The 21,346-nt window shown below is 33.6% G+C and overlaps 1 protein-coding gene across 2 annotated transcripts in view; it reads right to left on the bottom strand.

Moving 5' to 3' along the window:
• Positions 1 to 15,107: 15,107 nt before the first annotated feature.
• The window catches only part of ken (zinc finger and BTB domain-containing ken and barbie protein), a 72,185-nt gene continuing 65,946 nt past the window's right edge, over positions 15,108 to 21,346 (bottom strand). For both annotated transcript variants that reach the window (XM_081755898.1, XM_081755897.1), the window contains exon 3: positions 15,108 to 16,806. In XM_081755898.1, the coding sequence (XP_081612024.1) occupies positions 15,883 to 16,806 (924 nt within the window). In that variant the 3' untranslated portion in view covers positions 15,108 to 15,882. The remainder of the gene's footprint in view (positions 16,807 to 21,346) is intronic.

Raw genomic sequence — 21,346 nt, 5'->3', positions numbered from 1 at the left:
CTTTCGCTTCCTCCCACTTTCTTCATTCTGCCATTTCATTCATTTCTCATCATCACCGTCTCAGTTTAGCCGGCATTAGAGTGAACAAAATGAAATATTTCATTTCCAAAATATTACTTAGTCTACCTAAATAATCGTTTGAAATCATCACTGACAGCTATCTGAGACAGAGGATTGGCGCTTTTATTTTTCAGGATTGTTTCACTAATAATGCCTTCAGGTGTTGTTATGCGAAATGATTCTGCTTAGCTTTCTTGTTATATTATTGAAGAATGTACCCTCCTATATAAGCTTGCTAGCCACTCTGTAATGGAATATACGTAGGTCAGTCAGAAAGTTAGTTGCACTCCTTCGTAAATATTTTTGGTCAAAGACTATTTTGATGAAACTGTGTGACAACACTGCAGACCTGTAGCTGTATCGTGTGACGTAGCGGTTTTCACGAGGCAAGTAGAGGTTTTCTGATAATCAGTTGTAAACATGTCTCAACAGCCGCAAGTGGCGTCCAAATTGGAAATGCGTGCAGTGATTTGTTTTTTGTGGGCGAAAAGGTGTAACTGCGCTGAAATTTATCGCCAGTTACATAAGTGTATGGTGAAATGCAATGTCACGTCAAACTATCGCGAAGTGGTGCAACATGTTTGAGAACGGACGTACAGATATTGATGATGCTGAGTGCGAAGGAAAAGCATCACCCTACTTATAGCCCAGACCTTTCACTGTGTGACTTCCATCTGTTTGGTCTCATGAAAGACAAACTTGCAAAGCGACGATACCACTCGGATGACGAAGTAAAAGCTGAAGCCGAAGAAAAAGTTATCGGACATTGAATGGGATTTCTTTGCAGAAGTCATAGAAAACCTTGTACCATGCGTCGACAAATGCTTAAATAACGGAGGTAATTACGTTGAAAAGTAGACTGTGAATGGAACTTTACGATACAAATAAAGTTATTATACAATTTCTAACCTATTTTCTTAAGCAGTGCAGCAATGCAATTCATTTTTTGACTGCCCCCGTATATATATATAATCAGTGACGTAGTAAAAATGACTTAGGGGCTTTAACTCCCTTGAGCAAGATACGCAAAAATAGATATTTACCGCACTAAGATATGTATACAAATACCTGACATTATATGAACTTGAACATCCCCCTTGATAAACTTCCGCATACGCCACTGTGTATCTTTCCAACCTCCTTTAGGGTTGAAGCTTTCAATTCTTCTTAGTAAGCACACACAGCCTTGCCAATTTGCAACTTTAATAGGTCAAGCACTCCAGAACACCCAGGGTTTTAACTACGGTATTAACTCAGTTTAATATTTATTATATTTTTACAAAATAAAGGAAATTGCCATGCATTGTAATACAATTTTCAAATTTTAGAAATGTTTCTACCTATAGTGATGCTATTATTACTATATTTTCACCTCGTAATACATTAAATAGGTACAAGATTTCTATTCATCTGTATAGAATTTCAAATATTTTAATACTTTATTCTGTTGTTATTAATATCAACGATATTTTTTTTTTTTTTTTACTGTTACTCAACGATTTTTGCCATCCAGATGATTTATTATTACTATTATTAAACTTCCAAACTATGCCATACGTAAGTGTCGGAAATCTTATAGGATGGTACAAAAATCATGAGAGATATGGAGAAGGAGTTTATTCAATCGATTATGCATCCTAAGAATATTCCATTTCCTTCATTTTAACCGTCTATTCAAACTGGAATTGGTTCGAATTAACCATTTCCAGCTTCAATGTTTATCGCCATAGAATAACAGATCCCGACAAGTTGTTTTCCGCAATCTATTCAGTACCTTAAGAAAACATATCAATACTGATTTCTACTGATTTCTATAGCAAACTAAATATGAAATCTTTCAGTTTAAGAGTCCATATCACTGCGAAATTAAAATACCGCTAATTTTACAATAATTATGTGATATCTTCAAATAGACAAATAATAATCGAAAAGTGGATCAAGACCTCCCTAGACGATGTTATTTTGCATGAGGTACCGTTATCACGAGTCACCTAGTAGCTTTCCGGTTGCAGTTATTTAGAAACGCGAAAATAAATGCCGATTTTCTAAAAGGCTGGAAATCGAAAGCATATAAATGAGTCGTAATAACGGTATCTCACGCAAAATAATATTGTCTAGGGAGGTCTTGTTCCACTTTTCGATTATCTTTTATCTATTTGAAGATATTACATAATTACTGTAAAATTAAAGGTATTTTAATTTCGCAGTGATGAGGCCTCTTAACGTCTTACAATTATGGCATTTAGGCTAAGGGAGACGGATTATTAAAGGTAAGTGAACGATGATGGAGGAATTGGTGGAATGTGAATGTGGGTGGAAACGGGAGTACTTCGAGAAAAGCCACGAACACGATGTGGTCCACCACAAATTTACTTGGCCGGGGGACTGGTTTCCATAGAACAAAAACAGTAAAAGATATCGAGAAGTGCTTTTTTTTTTTTTTTATTTTCAGTCGATTCATCGTTTCAAGAATAGGTTCTATCTTCCTCCGTTAATTCTCTATTCAAACCGGAAATGGTAGAATTTATCAATTCCCGGTTTCAACATTGATCGCTATAGAACACAAACAGTAATATATAGCGATAAGTGAGTTTTCTTGCGATCGATTCAAGGTCATTCCATGTCAAATTACATTAAATTCCATGTCCATTTTTCATACATTAATACCAATGAAATTAGGCTAAATTAATTTTTTCCCGATTTTTTGGATCAGAAATGAGCCGTGGAAAAATTTTTAAAAAATGTAAATTTTGCTTCAATTTCACTTTTTAGCACTCAGCATCATGGAACTAAAATTACCATAACTTCCTTATTTTTGAAGTTATTGGGCTCATCCAGGTGTCAAATGAAAGCTTAATTTTTGTTTCTTTCAGTAGATCTTAAGTAACCTTGCAAAATGTTACACTGTCAAACATTAATGAGCATACAAAGCAAATCTTAGGTTTTTTTTACAAATTGTGCCATTGCTCAAAAGTTACAACTATGAAACTTTTGAAACTTGTTTGTACATTCATCTTAACACGTACATGGTATGGTTAAAAAATAAAGAGGGTGTTTTTTGTATTTTTGTAATAATTATTTTTTTTATGTACGGAAATATACAGTTTTAAGTGTTGTTACAAATTGTGTCATTGCACATAAGTTACAACTATGACCATTTTGAAGCTTCTTTTTATAGAATCATTTTATCACATACATGATATGGTTAAAAAATAAAAAGGGGTCCTTTTGGTATTTTTGCATTATTATTATTATTATTATTATTATTATTATTATTATTATTATTATTATTATTATTATTATTGTTGTTTTAAATGTACAGAAATATACAGATTTACTGTTGTTAACAGATTATGCCTTTCCTCTGAAGTAGTGATGGCCAATTCCGGAATTTTTACTTTCCGGATTCCGGAAAGTAAAATCGGAAAAATTCCCATTTCGGAAAAATTGCGGAAAGTGAAATTTCCGATTTCGGAAAATTTTGACCACTCTTACTCTGAAATGACAACTATTACACTTTAAAACTTTTTCAAACTGTGTATGTCTGTACATTTAAAATATTCGGACCCAAGAGGAACGGGAATGGAGAATGGCGAAAACTTCACAACGAGGAACTACGTTATTTATACGGTTTACCCAGCATTGTTAGGGTCGTCAAGTCTAGAAGGCTTAGGTGGGCAGGTCATGTAGCTAGAATGGAAGAAAGTAGAAACGCTTTCAAAGTCTTGACTGGAAGACCAATCGGAAAACGACCATTAGGAAGACCTAGGCGCAGATGAGAGGACAATATTAAGATGGATCTCGCAGAGATAGGAATACTAAGTAGAAACAGAATCCAATTGGCTAAGGATAGAAGTCAGTGGAGAGCTTTTGTGAACGCGGCATTGAACCTCCGCGTTCCATAGGCCATAGAGTGAGTGAGTTAGTTATATTTCTGTACATGTAAAATACCCCCCCCCCCAAAAAATAATAATAATAATAATAATAAAAATACCAAAAACACCCTTTTTATTTTTAACCATGCTATGTATGTGCTAAGATGATTCTATTTAAAAAGTTTCGAAAGTTTCATAGTTGTAACTTACGAGTAATTATAAAATTTGTAACAAAACTTAAAAGTGTAGCTATATTTCCGTACATGTAAAATACAGTGGCGGCCGGTGGATTAGGTTTCGGGTGTTGCAGTACGAGCGATAAGAGACAGAAGATATAAAGTTGACTCATTGACTACTCAGCATAACTTTAGATGCAAATGCTATGTGACATGTTAAATTAAATAAAATTCTGTTTTTAAAAAATAAAAAATGCAGAACATTTTATCCGATTAATCACCTTAATTAATTAGTAAGTTCATTCTCCTCTCTTTGATTGGAGCAAATCTGTCTAATACATGCTGGTTGAACTCTAGTATTCTTATTGTCAGGTCTTTATCGATGGAAAGCATAGCCAATGGTGATAACCTTTCTTGGGACATTCAATTCCTTTGAAAGTGTCAATTCTTTCTCATGTGGAAAAAAACTGTTCGTCTTTTGCTGACGCCATAGGTACTGTTAATATTAATTTCAAAGCTTTGTAGATTTACTAAATATTTTTTCTAGATTATTGCGAACGATTCATTCTAGCAAACTCAGTCCTTGACAGTGATCCGAATTCCTCTTCAGCGTTGACTAAAGAGAGTTCGTAGCAGAGATTAGTGTTATAAAAAAATGTACATTGAACACACTTTATTCACAGTTTATCCAGAAAAAATTAAAATAAATTGAGGAAATGTATCTGGTGCAAACAACACTACTGCATAAGATATCCTGTAAATTTAAACTGGATTTTTTTTCGAACACTCTCCTGAATTGCCCTTTGCTTGTTTTGTCTAAGCCTTAATTGCAAATTTTTCCTCAGTTGAAAGCTGGTCAATGTTTTTTGTAAGTTATTTACAGAAGTCATGGTATACAATTCATTCAGAATTTGTAGGTTATTTACAGAATTAAAGCACACACAATAAAATTAAACCTAATAATTAAAAATCAAAACAGCCGATACAAAAGAGGTACTGGTATATGAATTCCGAATGTCACATATTCATACATCAACACACACACATGTGCGTAAAAGAAAATCTACATTCCAAATCATCCGTCTTGCTTGTTACGTAATGCACGATGAACACAATATACTTCCACATGAGGCGAAACAATGCCTACCAATGTGATATGTTCTGGAAAGGAAACCTCGAAACCCGCCAGATGAAGGATCAGCATGTAACAGAAGCCAAAAAATCAAAATACATCAAAACAAACAGCACTTCCAGTTCTACACGCAGAAATGTTAACTGGGAGGGGTCCAAAGTATTTGAGGGAGGTCCAATACGTCTACATAATATGGAACCTGTCTTATACTGCACCCGAAAAGACGATAAGTAATTCTTACTTACTGTCACCTATATTTTTAGAAAAAATGATAGAACGATTATTTTTATAAGAAAAGAAGAGTACATGATGAGGCGTAAAATAAAATATTTAGCCTACATCAATCATTTCTGTGTTAGAAAAGTATAGTTTATTAAGAAAGTCTACAAATGTTAGTCAAGATTCGAAATTTTTGGGAGGTCCAGACCCGGTGGACCCCCTCGTGGCTACGCCCCTGAGCATTGCTAATTAGTCCCAAATTCAATGTGGCGTTCTCCATCATACAGTTTTATGTGGAAATTACCAATAGTAGTCTATAAAATATACTTATTTTATAAAAGAAATATGTTTATACTAAAATACTATCCACAGAGGAGGGGGGGGGAGCGATTTTACATACTGACTTATTAATATTTGATTCACAAATTACTGTAGAAGAAGCCTTCATTATCAATATAAGCTAAGAATTAACTTGTAAATGTGGGTCTACTTTCATTTGTTTTCTCCTCTACTAGATATTTTCTTTTTTATTTTGTAATTTTACAATCACTTTTTTTAATTGTCATTATATTGATTTGCTTCAGTATCGTCCCGTAATTTAAAAATATGAATGCATAAAAACAAATTCCATTTGTAAATTGCTAGTGAAAGAAAATTCAGAAATCTTATTTAGCGTGAAAAACCTTCTCGTTCACTGGAAATCGTGCTGTGTTGCAGAAGCACTGCAACGACCAGTCCCTTTAACTTCTGAGATAGGGGAAAGGAGACTTAACATTTGCTCCAATTCCCGCTCTGAAGGAATCTGGTCGTTGCATGCTCGCTGCAACACAATGTAAATTAGAGACTCTGTGACGGATTATTTTTCGCTTTTTAAAATGGATTAACGGAACGGACAGTTACAGAAGTAAAAAAATATGTTATTTAAAGTGTATATATGCAAGTATTAAAAAGTATTTTTTTCTGTTCTTTACTACTATTGATACTATTGATAATTTTTTCTTGAAATACTTTGGTCGTTGCGCAACGCTGCAACACTAACATTAGCCGCCACTGGTAAAATATTTAAAATAATAATAATAATAATTACAAAAATACAGAAAACACCCTCTTTACTTTTAACCATCCATGTACGAGTTACGATGAATGTACTAAAAAAAAAAAAGTTCCAAAATTTCATAGTTGTAACTTTTGAGCAATTTCACAATTTGTAAAAACCCTAAAATTTGCTTTGTATGTCCATTAATGTTTTACAGTGTAACCTTTTCAACGTTACTGAATATCTACTGAAAGAGCAAACATTAAGCTTTCATTTGACACCTGGATGATCCCAATAACTTCAAAAATAAGGAAGTTATGATAATTTAGTTCCATGATGCTGAGTGCCAAAAAGTGAAATTGAAGCAAAATTCACATTTTTCTAAAAAAATTTTCCCCGGCCCATTTCTCATCCAAAAAATCGGAAAAAAATTAATTTAGCGTAATTTCATTAGTATTTATATATGAAAAAATTTTGAAGAGAATCTGAGACATTGAAGCACAGTGCTCTAGGTGATTTGACATGGAATGACCCTTCAGTATCTGAAGAGAACATAATAATCACCACGCGCAACACTCTACCAAAACCGGAAGTGGCTGAAATTTACTAGTACATCCGGTTTCAATACTTATTTCCATAGAACAAAAAACGGAAAGCTGTGTTTGGACTTAGGTTCAGCGTCTCAAGAATGAGTTTTATCTCAAATTTCATCTATCTGTTCAAAACGAGGAGGGTAAACATTTTCGACTTTTCGGTTACAACACTGATCGCATGATGAATAAAAGTAGAAATAGATACCAACAAATAGTTTCTTATGTGGATTCAGTCTGGGAGAGTATCTTTCACCTCTGATTTTCATCCTCTATTGCACCCGAAAGTAATTTACATTAATTAGCACTTGCGGGTTCAATATTAATCTCTATGGAGCAAAAACAACAAGAAATAATGAATAATGGCTTTCTGATGTGGATTCAACGTCCGAGTAACAAGTTTTATCTTTGATCTTATTACTCTATTGAAACCAGTAGTTATACATGTAGCACTTCAAGTTTGAGTATTGAACTCATCACGAGCGTCTCTGGCGGGGGGACGCGTCTCCCCAAATATTTTGAGTACGAGACAAATGAATCAATGCTGAAAGTATTTAGATCTATATGGAAGAAGTAAAAACATAGGCAGAACAAATGAAAGTTATGTCTGTTGTTAAACAGTAGGTTGATGTGATTAAAATGTCCGCCTGATGTGTGTCACTTTCAAAGATTTATTATTATTATTATTATTTAAGTTACACTTCTTGGTTAGTCAAAGTAGTCTCGGCTGCAGGCACACAATTTTTTCATTGCTTAACCAGCAAGAATTGATATCTATGACGAAGGAAGATTAAAGAAGGGAAGGAAAAGAAAGGATGCATCTGCGAATTAAGAAGAGAAATCTGCAAAGACAGGGAAATATACAATAGAAACGAATGTGACAAGAGGACTTAAAAAGATAAGAGAAATTTGAATATTACATATGAGGTTAAATTTTATACAAATACTGTAGAAGGGTAACATGAGAGAACTACTATGACAATATAGAAACTAAAGATAGAAATGAGTATTTAATGAGCGAATTGAGCTTCAAAAAGATGGAAAGAATACATTGAGGAGCTGGATGACAGCAAGAATAAACCGTACATTTTAGACCAGGGTGCGAAATCCCGGGGGTGACGGGAGGGATTTCCCCCCACCAAAATTTTTACACTTGCTTTTCCCCCTCACCAAAATCTGTAAGGGGGGATACCTTAATAGGAAAATATAAGTAGGTCTATAAAGAAAATTTTCAGACAAACAATAATTTTAAATGCATGCTGTTTTAAAAAACGTAGTTTATTTGTAAAAGGATCAGGTGTTTTAACTTTTTCGGTTGTTCGGTTGTTGACGAGATGAAGACCTTTATTCTCTAGCGTACCAGTTGCATGCAAAATTGGTAAAATTTCTCAAACAAACAGATTGTTTTTCAATTTCAGTGAACGAACCTACAAACAGGTTTGCGGATAAGCACTTGCTGTTATATGAACATATGTGGACGAAGAAAATAAACCTTGTTGTCGTTTTTATAAATTAGTCCCTGTAGAAAATGCCGATGCAAAATCCCTTAAAGAGAAAATTATTCAAGCATTTTCCGAAGATGGCATAGATATTTTTAATCTTAAAGAAAAATTGGTTGGATTTAGTTCGGACGGGGATGCAGTGTTTACTGGGAGAAACGAAGGTGTTGCTGCTCAAATTAGAAGAAATGTCAACCCGTGCCTAATTAGCGTATACTGCATGGCATATCGAATTGATTTTGTTTCTGAAAGAGTTTTTGGTGTTGTGAATGCTGTTCATAACTTTGCATGTTTGTTAGGCGAACTTTACCAGGTGTTCAGTAAGTCATCTAAAGCTGCAACACTTAAAAGTATCGCGACAGTCACAGATGCCGCAGGACAAAAATTAGAACGATTACAGTGGTTCGGATTTCACCTTAAACTGTAAGTCTACATTTCATAGCCTCGCTGCTGAAAAGGGTCATTAAACTTAAATCAGCAAATCAATCGTATTATAGTGTTTGTGCTTTTATTTTCTAAAGTTTAACGTCCTATGAATATTCACCACGGCTAAAGAAGACGGTCATGATGAGATGAATTATAATGGTTGATTAGGATAGTGGAAGGAAGCGAGAGGACCCCGAGAAAACCCCCACACAATTGTTTGTATACTACAAGCAGAATTTGGCGCGAGCTAGGATCCAGCCGATGATTCCACGCACCTGAGGTGAGCGCTCTACCATTGAGGCAACACGGCTTTTTGTTGTCTATCAAGTATTTGTATTGAAATCATTATTTATAATAATATATTCTTGCTAATAATATAATATAGATACATAGTATTATTTAGACTTACAAAGGTGACCGTATTTCTGAACGACCAAACAAACACTACGTACGTAGCGAAGAAACGAGAATTTCATAAATAATAATAAAAACTATACTCTGACTCTACAGCTCATGAGGATCTATGGCTTGCCAGGTGGAGAGCTTCAAGTTAGTAGTTCTAATGCTTGGTTAGGACATCGGTTCTCAGGGACTATTATTTCTGACTTATATATCTCTACTGCTATTTTCGCGAATGTAATCTTCAATATAATGGTAAACACAAGGGTACTGTGCTCCCACTAGAGTCTAACCCTGGACCATACGCACCGAAGTGTATATTAACCCTTTCACTGTGGAAGGCGACGGAAAAAAATTTCCCTAACCTGCGAATGTCGATTATAGTCGACATGTTAAAATTTGTCTGTATCTTGGGTTTGTCGATTGTAGTCGCCAAAGGTTTTCTGTGTGATTTCTATTGTTTATCGAAAACAATAGAACACAAACAAAAATGAACGGTACAACTTCGGCGACTACTCTCGACAAAGCCAAGATATGGACAAACAAAGTTTAACACGTCGACTATCGTCGACATTCGCATGTTAAGGAAATTTGGTTCTGTCGACAAAAGTCGACTTCCTCTGTGAAAGGGTTAAATGCAGTAGATAAGTTACCAATTTTGGTTAAATGAATAAATAACATTAAAGTATTTTTAAATAACAATTACGACTAGTTTGAACATTTATTATTATTATTATTATTATTATTATTATTAATAATAATAATCCATTAATATTTCAATTTTTTGGAGGCTCCACGAAACATTAGTGTGGATCGCTGAACTTCTTCCCCCCCACCATTTTCAAATGATTTCGCACCCTGTTTTAGACACTAAAACGGAAAACGAAATGAGTGAGGATGGTTCATTGGACAAGTTCAAAAACATACTGCGAAATGAAGAATAAAAGGGACGATAATATATCTTTTGAGTTTATTAAGAATACAGAAGAAGAAGGAAAATAAAAAAATCGAAATTCACAATCAAATCAAGTGTCTTCTTTCAGAGTTTAGATTTTGTTAGCTAAAAATTCGAAATGTATAAGCACTACAAAACTACACTGGTGCTAATGCGTTTAAGAACACTGAGTAGGGATTCACCGGTAGGAATGTCAAGGTGAAGAAATTATCTAAGAATATATTATATGTATTTTTTTTTTCAACAAGTAGTCTACCGTGATAGAAGAAAATTATGATGAATTGTGTTGGTAAAGGTAGAAAAAAGGGATCCCGTTTGTAAAGTAGATTCCAGTTTACTTATAATTTTGACGTAACTTTAGTTGGGGTCTATTAACATTCTAGTCGTCCTCCCCTTAATTTTAACGTACCAGAGATGTCCATGGAATTCACCATGGTTTCAAATTGTGAAACAAAACTCTATTATTATTATTATTATTATTATTATTATTATTATTATTATTATTATTATTATTATTATTATTATTATTATTATTATTATTATTATTATTATTATTATTATTATTATTATTAATAGCATAGCCATGGATTCAGCTGTAGAAGGGAAGCTTCGAGCACATATACTTAGCACACATGATCAGTTGTCATAGACAAGTAATAATCGAACTTTATTAGTATTATTACCAACGGTGCTTTTCTCTGATGGTACGCAGTACCGACATCTTGTTTTATTTCATTTTGTAAATACAAAAATAAATATTGGCTAGAGAAATTGCAATCAATTAAAAAATGAAACTGAAAGAGGAGCTGTTGGTTACTTCTACTTGAAAATGATGCTGATGATATGACGATCGATATACGGTTCGATCAGATAGACTCTTAGGTAGAACTAAAAAAATGAACTTTAAAGGTCCATAGCTCCAATACTATGGAACTTATCGTAGTCGGGTCAAGACTTCACTTAGGAACTAGTATGTGCCCTATCCAAAAATACATGTTTCAGAATCCTATGGTACTTCCGCAACGATTTTTATAGAGGGATTTTGGCTACGGACATAGAATCTGAAGCACTCACCAACTACCTCTACAAAGATTGTTGCAGCAGTACCACAGGATTCTGAAACATGGATATTTGAATAGGGCACATACTAGTTCTTATGTGAAATCTTGACCCGACTACGGTAGGTTCCATAGTTTTGGAGCTATGGACCTTTACAGTTCATTTTTTCATGTTTTCGGCACCTCATAACTCCGAAAGGAAGCGTTTGTACACCCACGTTGGTCTATACTTTTTGTCTTATCTTGGTATCAGGAATCACCTCACAAACATTGTTGGTGTTGTTTTGAAACACTCTGTATATAATATACACAGAGCACAGCAGGGGGTGCCGATTTAACCACAACTATATATATATATATATCACTACTTTCACTGAATAACCAAACCAAATCTCCAAAAAGAAAATATTATACCGTATTGTTATACATTTTGAGTACTTGCCAAAACGTCTGGAGCTTCACTGACGTAAATTATTAATCCCTGCTATTTTAACACTAAACTTCTGGAAAATTCAAGACCTCAGTTTGCATATTTGCTCCTCATTCCTTTTTCAAACCTCTAAATTCATCATGTTTATCTCAAATGCAAGAAAGGAAACAGTAATCTTAATCATGAAGATATACAGCAGACTCTCGAGTATCCGGCCTAATTTGACAGAAGGGCAGGCTGGATAACAACAACAACAACAACAACAAAAAAAGTCAGATAGGCCTGAGTTCTATACTTACTCATTTCTTACCCCACCCATAAACACAAAAGCTTTATACCAAAACCCGCTCTTATTCATATTTGCTGACTTTGTTAGTAGTACGCTCTAATACTTTATATATGTTTGTTATCTATTGTATTGAACGTTTTAGAGAATTACTAGTGTCAATTATCCGCTTCGATGGGTTAAAATAAGAAAAATTAGCAGTATGTTCCGTTAGTCATGCATATTAAGACTATCATATTAAAATAAAGTATGTTTTAAGCTTTGGTCAGTGTCTCCCTCCCCAAGTTGCGGGGCTGGATTTGGATTTAAACGGCATCGGAAGTGTCACATTTTATCTCAACGACCCCAAAAACTATGGATTCAACAGTAAAATCGGTCACACTTCCTCGCCCTTCCTTAAGTTGCATCGTCAAAGTGAAATGATAAAAAGCATCTCAGGCCCAAACCTCATCTATGTTGAAAATTTAATGGAGATTGGTCGGTTGGTTTAAAAGTTAATATCACAAACATAGTCACTCTCATTTAATTTATATAGATTAGAGAAAAAAGGAGGCCACAAATAAAAATACTGTCCATATTTTAAGATAAATTTTATAATGTCCCACTTAATTCCAGGACACATAAATGATGTACGCTGTACAGTATGAGTACGTACAGTTTTAAAATAAACAAAACAATATTGTAAACAGAAGCCTTTTAAAAAAAGATGTAATGATAAATGATTACAATTAGCAAATATGTGGAAAGGTAATCCTACGATAAAATTAGTTTTTGAAGCCATCCTTGATAGATGACAGTTTCTCCTTAGCAGACTCGCATTTTTATGAAGGCGTTAAAAATAGAGTAGATCGTTAAAAAAATCCTTAATTTTATTACGAAAATTTTTCTATTAACCAGACCGGACAGTCGAAAGTCTACTGTATATAGCTGGAACAAAAGTCTCCTGGAAGTAGAAAATTACTTGTCGGAAAATGGTAAAAGCCAGGCATGTATCATGTACTCCCTCCATTTATCATTCCTTCGCTCAGATGCACTCCTACTGATCACCCATCCAATTAGTTTTATCTTCCTCCACTAAACTCGATCTACTTACAACTGGTAATACCATCATATGACCACGTTACTCTGATTTCCAAAATGGCACCCACTTGAACGAACATGTCTCAGCTGTTTCTGTCCTTCAATCTTTTCTATCCTCCCGATCTGATGAAGCTGTTTTAGCGAAAGTGTTCATAATGTACTTTAGTGCTGATTATGTAATTATTACTTTCTGGTAAGTATTGTGTTTAAATTAGACTAATCTGATTCTTTACAAAAGCAGTCTTATACGAAAACACAGAATATAGAAAACAGAGATTTTCATCTTACGGTGTTTTTATTTACAAGACCTACCTACAATTTTAATCTTATGCTACTTTTTAACATATTTCTCCTAGGTTACTTTTCTGTTTGTTCGTTGAAGTCAACTCTGGCAACTTAAACCGTATATACTTCTATAATAGAGCTCTGAGATTTTGTATAAACACATACACCCAATGACAACAAAATAGTTTCATGTAATTTTGCTCTAGATTAGCGTTTTACTGTAAAATTAATAAAATTATTAATTTAGAAATAACTACCCAGCATGTTGCTTAAACAGGCCTAATAGTTAAAGAAGTTTGACTAGTTTTAGACTACTTGGCGTTCTGTCTACTTCATATCAGTAAGTTCGAGCACTCTTCTTTTCCTTCCCAGTACAATTAAAAATATTGAAGGTAGACTAAAAATTAAAAGCCACAGGAAAAACAAAAATATATATCAGACTAAAAGCATTGGATTCGAGGGAACCATTTGCCTAATATCCACAAAAAATTTAGGTTTTAACCTTAGGAAGAGCGTTTAATGCTCTTAATCTTAGTCCCATTTAATGTTTAATCCATAAAAATTTTAGCTTTTAACCTTAGGAAGAGCACCCAATGCTTTTAGTCTTAGTCCCATTTAATGTTTAATGTATAAAAAATTTAGCTTTTAACCTTAGGAAAAGCGCCCAATGCTTTTAGTCCTAGTCGCATTTAATGTTTAATCCATAAAAATTTTAGCTTTTAACCTTAGGAAGAGCATCCAATGCTTTTAGTCTTAATCCCATTTAATGTTTAATGTATAAAAAATTTAGCTTTCAACCTTAGGAAGAGCGTTTAATGCTTTTAGTCTTAGTCCCATTTAATGTTTAATGTATAAAAAATTTAGCTTTTAAACTTAGGAAGAGCGTTCAATGCTTTTAGTCTTAGTTCCATTTGATGTTTAATGTATAAAAAATTTAGCTTTTAACCTTAGGAAGAGCGTTCAATGCTTTTAGTCTTAGTCCCATTTAATGTTTAATGTATAAAAAATTTAGTTTTTAACCTTAGGAAGAGCGTTCAATGCTTTTAGTCTTAATCCCATTTAATGTTTAATGTATAAAAAATTTAGCTTTCAACCTTAGGAAGAGCGTTTAATGCTTTTAGTCTTAGTCCCATTTAATGTTTAATGTATAAAAAATTTAGCTTTTAAACTTAGGAAGAGCGTTCAATGCTTTTAGTCTTAGTTCCATTTGATGTTTAATGTATAAAAAAATTTAGCTTTTAACCTTAGGAAGAGCGCCCAATGCTTTTAGTCTTAGTCCCATCTAATATTTAATCCATAAAAATTTTAGCTTTTAACCTTAGAAAGAGCTCGCAATGCTTTAAGTCTTACACTTAGTTCAATTTCTTCATTTTTAACTGCCTCTCTCAAGGAAAAAATTTCCTTCTACATATTTTTCTAAAATTTTGTTAATAAGGCAATAATACTAAATTACCCCATCAAATATTTTTTTCAGTACATTTTATAGCAGCACTGTTTATATATATATATATATGAGAGACCACACAAGAGAAACAATGCCACATATGAATAGAACATCGTTCAGTCATTTGGGTACTAAATAAGCAAAGAAAACTACAAAATTTCTTTCCTAATAAAAGTGTATACTTATCTCTGAAAAAAAAAAGTCATACAAAGTGTTAACAAAATTTTTTTCCAAGTTTGTACTCAGTTTCACTGGTAAAAATTACAGCATTCTATATTCAATTTTTTAATTTTTTTTTTGGCAAATATTCACAACAGATCTTATTGTTTCTTGAAAGAGAAAACAAAGCATCAAAAAAATTGTTTTATCAGTTAAATTTCTTATAAATGGAAAAAATGTATTATCCAAATATCAGGACATTCTTTATAAATGGACGGAATATGTTGAGAAAAAGATAATTTAATACTAGCAATTATCCTGAACGGGTTCCAAGTACCACGTCCTGGCATGTTGAGATCTCTAGCAAAACAACGAATTTTCGGTTAAACGAGTGAAACATATTAATTTATTACAATATTATATTAATTGCTAATTACTTCAAACGAAGAAAGAAAAAGAAAATTACAAGATGACTATGTGACTCTGAAAAAAATTCAGAGTAATCAAAATTAAAACATGCTTTTCATACAAAAACATTTTACGTTCTTTTTATATACGTTCATTAACGAACAAATTAATAATCTTACTGCATAAGTCTAGATTAAAAATAAAATAACTTAATAATAAAACTTATAAACTAAAAGATCAAACATGTCTTTTTTGTTTACAAAGTATGTCTTTAAATTAAGACCTGACTTACACTTCTAACGAAGAAAAGAAAGAAAGGAAAAAAAGCAAAGCTCTACAACTTATTTACATGACATTCAAGTAATCTACTCAGAATTCAAATTTTTGCTTAAAAGCAAATTATTATGAGGTCCGGAAAGATGACGAATCAATTCTTGTAATGATTCAAAAGACAATTGACAAAAACAACAATTAAATTTCTTTTGTCCTTCTTCCGAGATGATGTTACGATGCACTGAACACAAATGTTTGAGAAGATGCGCTTTCTGTTTAAACATGGCAACACACAGTCGACATGCAAACGGTTTCTCCCCAGTGTGAACTCGAAGATGTGTCTTTAGATTCCAACTCATCCCGAATTGTTTCCCACAATATTCACATCGGTATTCTCTCACGGGTTGCTTTGAGGTATTGCCCCCGTTATCTCCACCTGCACCCGAACTAGGAGATGTTTCTACTTGTGGAGTTGGATACACAGACCACGGCCACGGTACGTCACCCATAACTTGATACTGATTCGGTGGCGGTGGCAAGCTAGTTCCATCTGCACTGGGAGGACGATATTTAACTAGAACTTCATCGGATGACGGTGTACTGTCGTGTAAAATGGAAGACATTTGACTTGCAACACTTGGAGGCTCTAATGGCGGTCTGGAAGCACCGACGTCGTTTCGAGGCCCGCCACCATCTTCGACAATGTATGATGGACAAGGGACGAAGGGAGGGTTCTGTGCTGGTGGGTTGTGGAAGCCCGGTCGTCGTCTAGGGGTGTAAGGTTCCTGTGGAGGTGAAACAACGCTCCCTCCTTGTAAATCGTCACTACTAACACTCATAGGTGATTTTCGAGGAATAGGAGACTCAGAAGCATATTCAAACTTTCTTTTACTTCGGTGGGCGTCTATTCTGTTTTCGTGAGCTTGTGAACTCCCATACTCCTTCATGTTATGTTGCGCATCTGTACCATCCATATGGTCCGATAGATCTGCAGGAACATGTGTATCCGATGTTAACTGCAAAACAAAATAGAGAGGAAAATATGTCCTTATTAGTTCGAAGTAACTGGACAAACTATAATTATATTCATAGTGTACAGTGCTATACAAAAAGTGTTTCAAACACCGTTCATAGTTCCTATTGAAAGTTCTTTGCTACCATCTGTAAGTACAATGATTTCATAATTAGAATTGAAAGAACGAGATTAATAAAGCATAGCACCAAATATTGTTTAAAACATTCAAAATGGTTACAATGGTTTTAAGTATTTCTAATAAACGAATGTCCAGGATAAGCCATTTTGTTTACTTACTTTAATCTCATTGAAATAAAAGTCATTCATACATTAACTGGGAAGATAAATATGTTGGACTGAGTTGGATCTATTTGTTTAAGGCGTAAAAGGAAGGAAAGTAAAAGAAAAAAAGAGGAATCCATATCTTAAGAACGAGAATACGGATAAATTTGAGAGATCCTGTTCGAAACTGGCCCATAAAAGACATTGTTTCGGCAACAAACAGCCCATCATTGGCACATCATCTTTTATATGAAAGCTGAATGTTTATTTCTTTGTCCTTTATACAAACTCATACTACTGAATCGCCCTACTGAGTGTTTGGCATATTCTTGTAGAATGTCCAGAATACTCAGACCTCAGTTAAGTTTTTGATGGATAACCCTGTTTCCAGCGACCGTATTCTCTGTTTTATTCATACGATTGAAACAGTTAACGCTCTCTGATGGTCATCTTTTAAGCTTTTACTTGTTTCATTTCATTATTATGACTACTCTTTCAGTTAGTTCGCTTCTTAAATGTTATTTATTTCATTTTTCCTTTAGTTCTTTCATGACCTCTGTTTTATTTTTCTATTATATTACTGATCTTACATTTGAAAACACTTCTCTAAAAGTCTTATTCTGACCATTGTTTTTATGAGAATCATTTGGACGTTCGTCTTTTCGTGAAGAGGACAAATAGCCTCGGCGTTAACGTTTCAACTAAATATCTTGATCAATCAATTATCGAGATAGTTTTCGAGTTCTCGACGCCACGAGAATAGAAAAAACGAATGCAAAAGCGGTTTTCCTCTAATTCGGTAAAAATTGCCGACTAATAAAATACATATATACAGTAATACAAAAAGGAATTTTCTTCTGAATGCATTAATTTAAAATACAATTAATTATTGTTTAGAACATAACATTATTGCTTTTAACATTTATATATTAAGATTCAACGTTACGTATTCTGCTGTCATCTGCTGGTGGTAAATCTTGTGAAACATCCTTCTGATAAGGGTAAACAAACATGACCTAAAAACCCAAATACAACTGATTTATTAAGAATGGTCAATATCCAACATTGTTTATTATTCATTCCTAAAGAGATTCTGAATTAAAGTTTTATTTTTATTTATTTATTTTTTAACGTGCCAAAACTCACGAAATTCCTAATTTTTTCTCCCCTGATGTTCGGGTAGTATAGTATTGTTTGAATCTTAAGAGGTTAACCAAAAACGCAATTCTACTTTATAAACACTAAAATTATTCAATATCAGAATACAAACGGAACATGCCAAATGAAATGTGATTTTTACGGTTGTGTAGCATGGTGAATAATTTCTCCCAATAATTTCACCAGCCCGAATGCTGTTTAACTTGTTTTAGTTTTCCTTGTTTCCATGTGTATTTAATTTCCTCTTGTTTCTCTTTTTCTCTCTCTCTCTCTCTCTCTTTTAATTATTTATTATTTCTACGTCAAATTCTATCTATCTTTTTCGTATCGATTTCTTGTACTTCTACCCTTGAAAATGGAAACTAATTAATTGCTGGAATTAGCGAAGGAATTATTTTCCGTAAGATGGGACAGTAAGGATTCACTACAATTAACTTAAAGGTTTGATTAATACGATAAACTGAAATCTTTTGTAGCTATAAAAGATCATGAGCAACCAAGTTCAGCTGGACGTTGCGCGGTAAGCAAACTAATTCTCAAGTTTGAATGGTTAACGCTTCTATCTTTTGACATATGTGGTCCTGAATTCTGCTTCCCGGTAGGAAACACTATCTTGGTATTGATGTGCTTACCAGAAGCACTAGACAGCTACGAAGTCTGACAGTAAAGTAAACAATTTTTACATTTGTATATTGTGTATATGTGAAATTGTAAATCCGAAGCACCGCATCAATTAAAGGGTAATTGCTTTGTACTGGATTTTCGGTTAATTCTGATGTCCTTAGATTATTCTTCGATGATCTGGGAGCGTATACGATTCAGTACAGTGTGCCGTTTTCATATATTGTAAACTGCAACGGAATCTATATTAGATTGTATCCTTACATACATTGTACACTAAACTTTGTTAGCCTGATCACCATAAAGAGATTAATCTACATAGTACTATTTATTATCTTACGCATTGAACTGCATCAAGAAAATGTTCAAATATCTTCATAGCCCTAATCTTCGTTAGGTTCCTGATCCACAAAGGATTATGTCAGACACACACACAGACCACAAAGACCATTACATCTATTTCACTCAAAAACATCTGAATATCTACTCACTTCTATCACGAACAAGATGTGACTTTCTGAGCACCACTTTTAACTTACACCGAAATAATCATATATCTCCAACAGTATTTTAGTAAGTATCACCTGATGATGGTTTCACCGGCTTACACCTCAACTCTGTTATTTCCCGACTGCTTACACGTGAACTTCGTCAGATATATATTATTCTCTGTGTAATATTATTCTCTTCGTAAAATTATAACTCATATGAGTTTCTACAAGTTCATTGCACAATTAATTGTAAAATGATTTTAAAACTCACAGAATTTAGCATTTTTTCTTTTCTTTACATGTTAATAGGTGCACCTACATACTACTCAAATTGAAATCTCTCTTTACTAACGTTGTTCTTTCTAGTTTTACAGCGACCTATCTCAATGTTCTCTCTTTAAATTAAATTTATGCAATAGCTTATTGTATTCTCAAAATGAAACCTGTGTGTAGTCTTTATTATATATTCTGTTATTACTGACTTATCTAGGAGGTCAAAAGTAAAGGACTTCTGCAATTTCTCGCACTAGGACTTGGTAACACTGCTAGTATCCAGCGCTGAATTAGTGTCGTCTGCGACACTTTTGTGCAACGTGTCACTCTTAGTTCCCGCGTTAATCGCTCGAGTGTAGCAGACTGTTAAACATGGCAGCTCCATTGTCGATCTGCACCAAGGAGGAAATGAGGGCAGTAATTAGCTTTTTGTTTGCGGAAGGCATTAAACCTGCGGAAATTATTCTTCGAATGCAAGCGCAGTATGGTGACAGCTGTTTATCGCGAAGCATAACGCACAAAAGTTGGACACTTCTCGTAAACATTTGGCCCGTTATCGTCGCGAGGGAGATGGATTTTTACAGCAACTCGTTACTGTAGATGAAACTTGGGTACATCGTCACAAACCGGAAAGTAAAGCTGCGAGCATGGTTTGGAAGCATTCATCATCACCAGAAGTTAAGAAAAAATTTAAACGTCAACCATCAGCTAGTCATTGGTGCGGTGCAAAATTGGTTACAGGTGCAACCAAAAAACTTCTTTTTTTCTCTCTCTCTCCGACGGAATCAAAAAAATTGTGAAATGTTGGGAAAAGTGCGTTGAAGTGCAGGGAGATTATGTAGAAAAATAATGTATGTTTCAGTTTTCTATCATTAGAATAAATGTACCTTTTGTCAAGTCCCTTTACTTTTTGACTCCTCCTCGTATATAATTGTACTTTAGTATTCTAAATATGTTTCTTTAACTTCTGCTTTACAGTTACATATGTAACTACATTTACAATCAACTTTATACATTCCTAGATATTTTCATTACGATTTATCTTTTTGGTTCTTATTCACTTATTTATTGAACAATTTGCTTTATATAAAGTAAAAAGATCTACAAAAATAGATTATTTGTAATGATCTCGTTGTGAAAGCTTAAATACAAGAGTAAGAAGTATGCTTTACCATCTCGCAGGGCAGCAATTGCAATAGTATTATTTTAATTACACTTCTAATGGCGCTAACAAAATTTCCATTTGTGTTATACACAAGGATTACATATATATATATATACATGATACTTATGCAACTACTACCTTACTTTAAAATGATTTAGTTCGAAATAAATTGGAATATACGTCTACAATATGAGCCTTATTATACTAGTCATATAGTAATCAAATACAAATTGTACAAAAAAGAAGTTACAAGATTATCATCAATCAGAATATAAAGACAAGACACCTTATTGATTTCTTTTTTTTTAAATTTACAATTTCTTAATAAACAGACAAAGAAGATTTCCTTATAAAATAAATAAGGGAAACCTAGAGAATGGTATATACTTAATTATCTAGGATTAGTACATGTAATCTAGTAATATGTAAAATACCAAAACTATTGGGTACAATAATTCATATAATACAGAACAAAAATATATACAAAGAACATCTGAAATTCGAAATCTTGCGATAACTTTACATTAAAAATTCACATCTTCCAATGTAGA

The sequence above is a fragment of the Thermobia domestica genome, chromosome 4 (assembly GCF_964235325.1).
Source record: "Thermobia domestica chromosome 4, izTheDome1.hap1.1, whole genome shotgun sequence".
Lineage (NCBI taxonomy): Eukaryota > Metazoa > Arthropoda > Insecta > Zygentoma > Lepismatidae > Thermobia > Thermobia domestica.
Note: the sequence above shows the minus strand (reverse complement) of the source record. Positions and strands in the feature narration are given on the sequence as shown.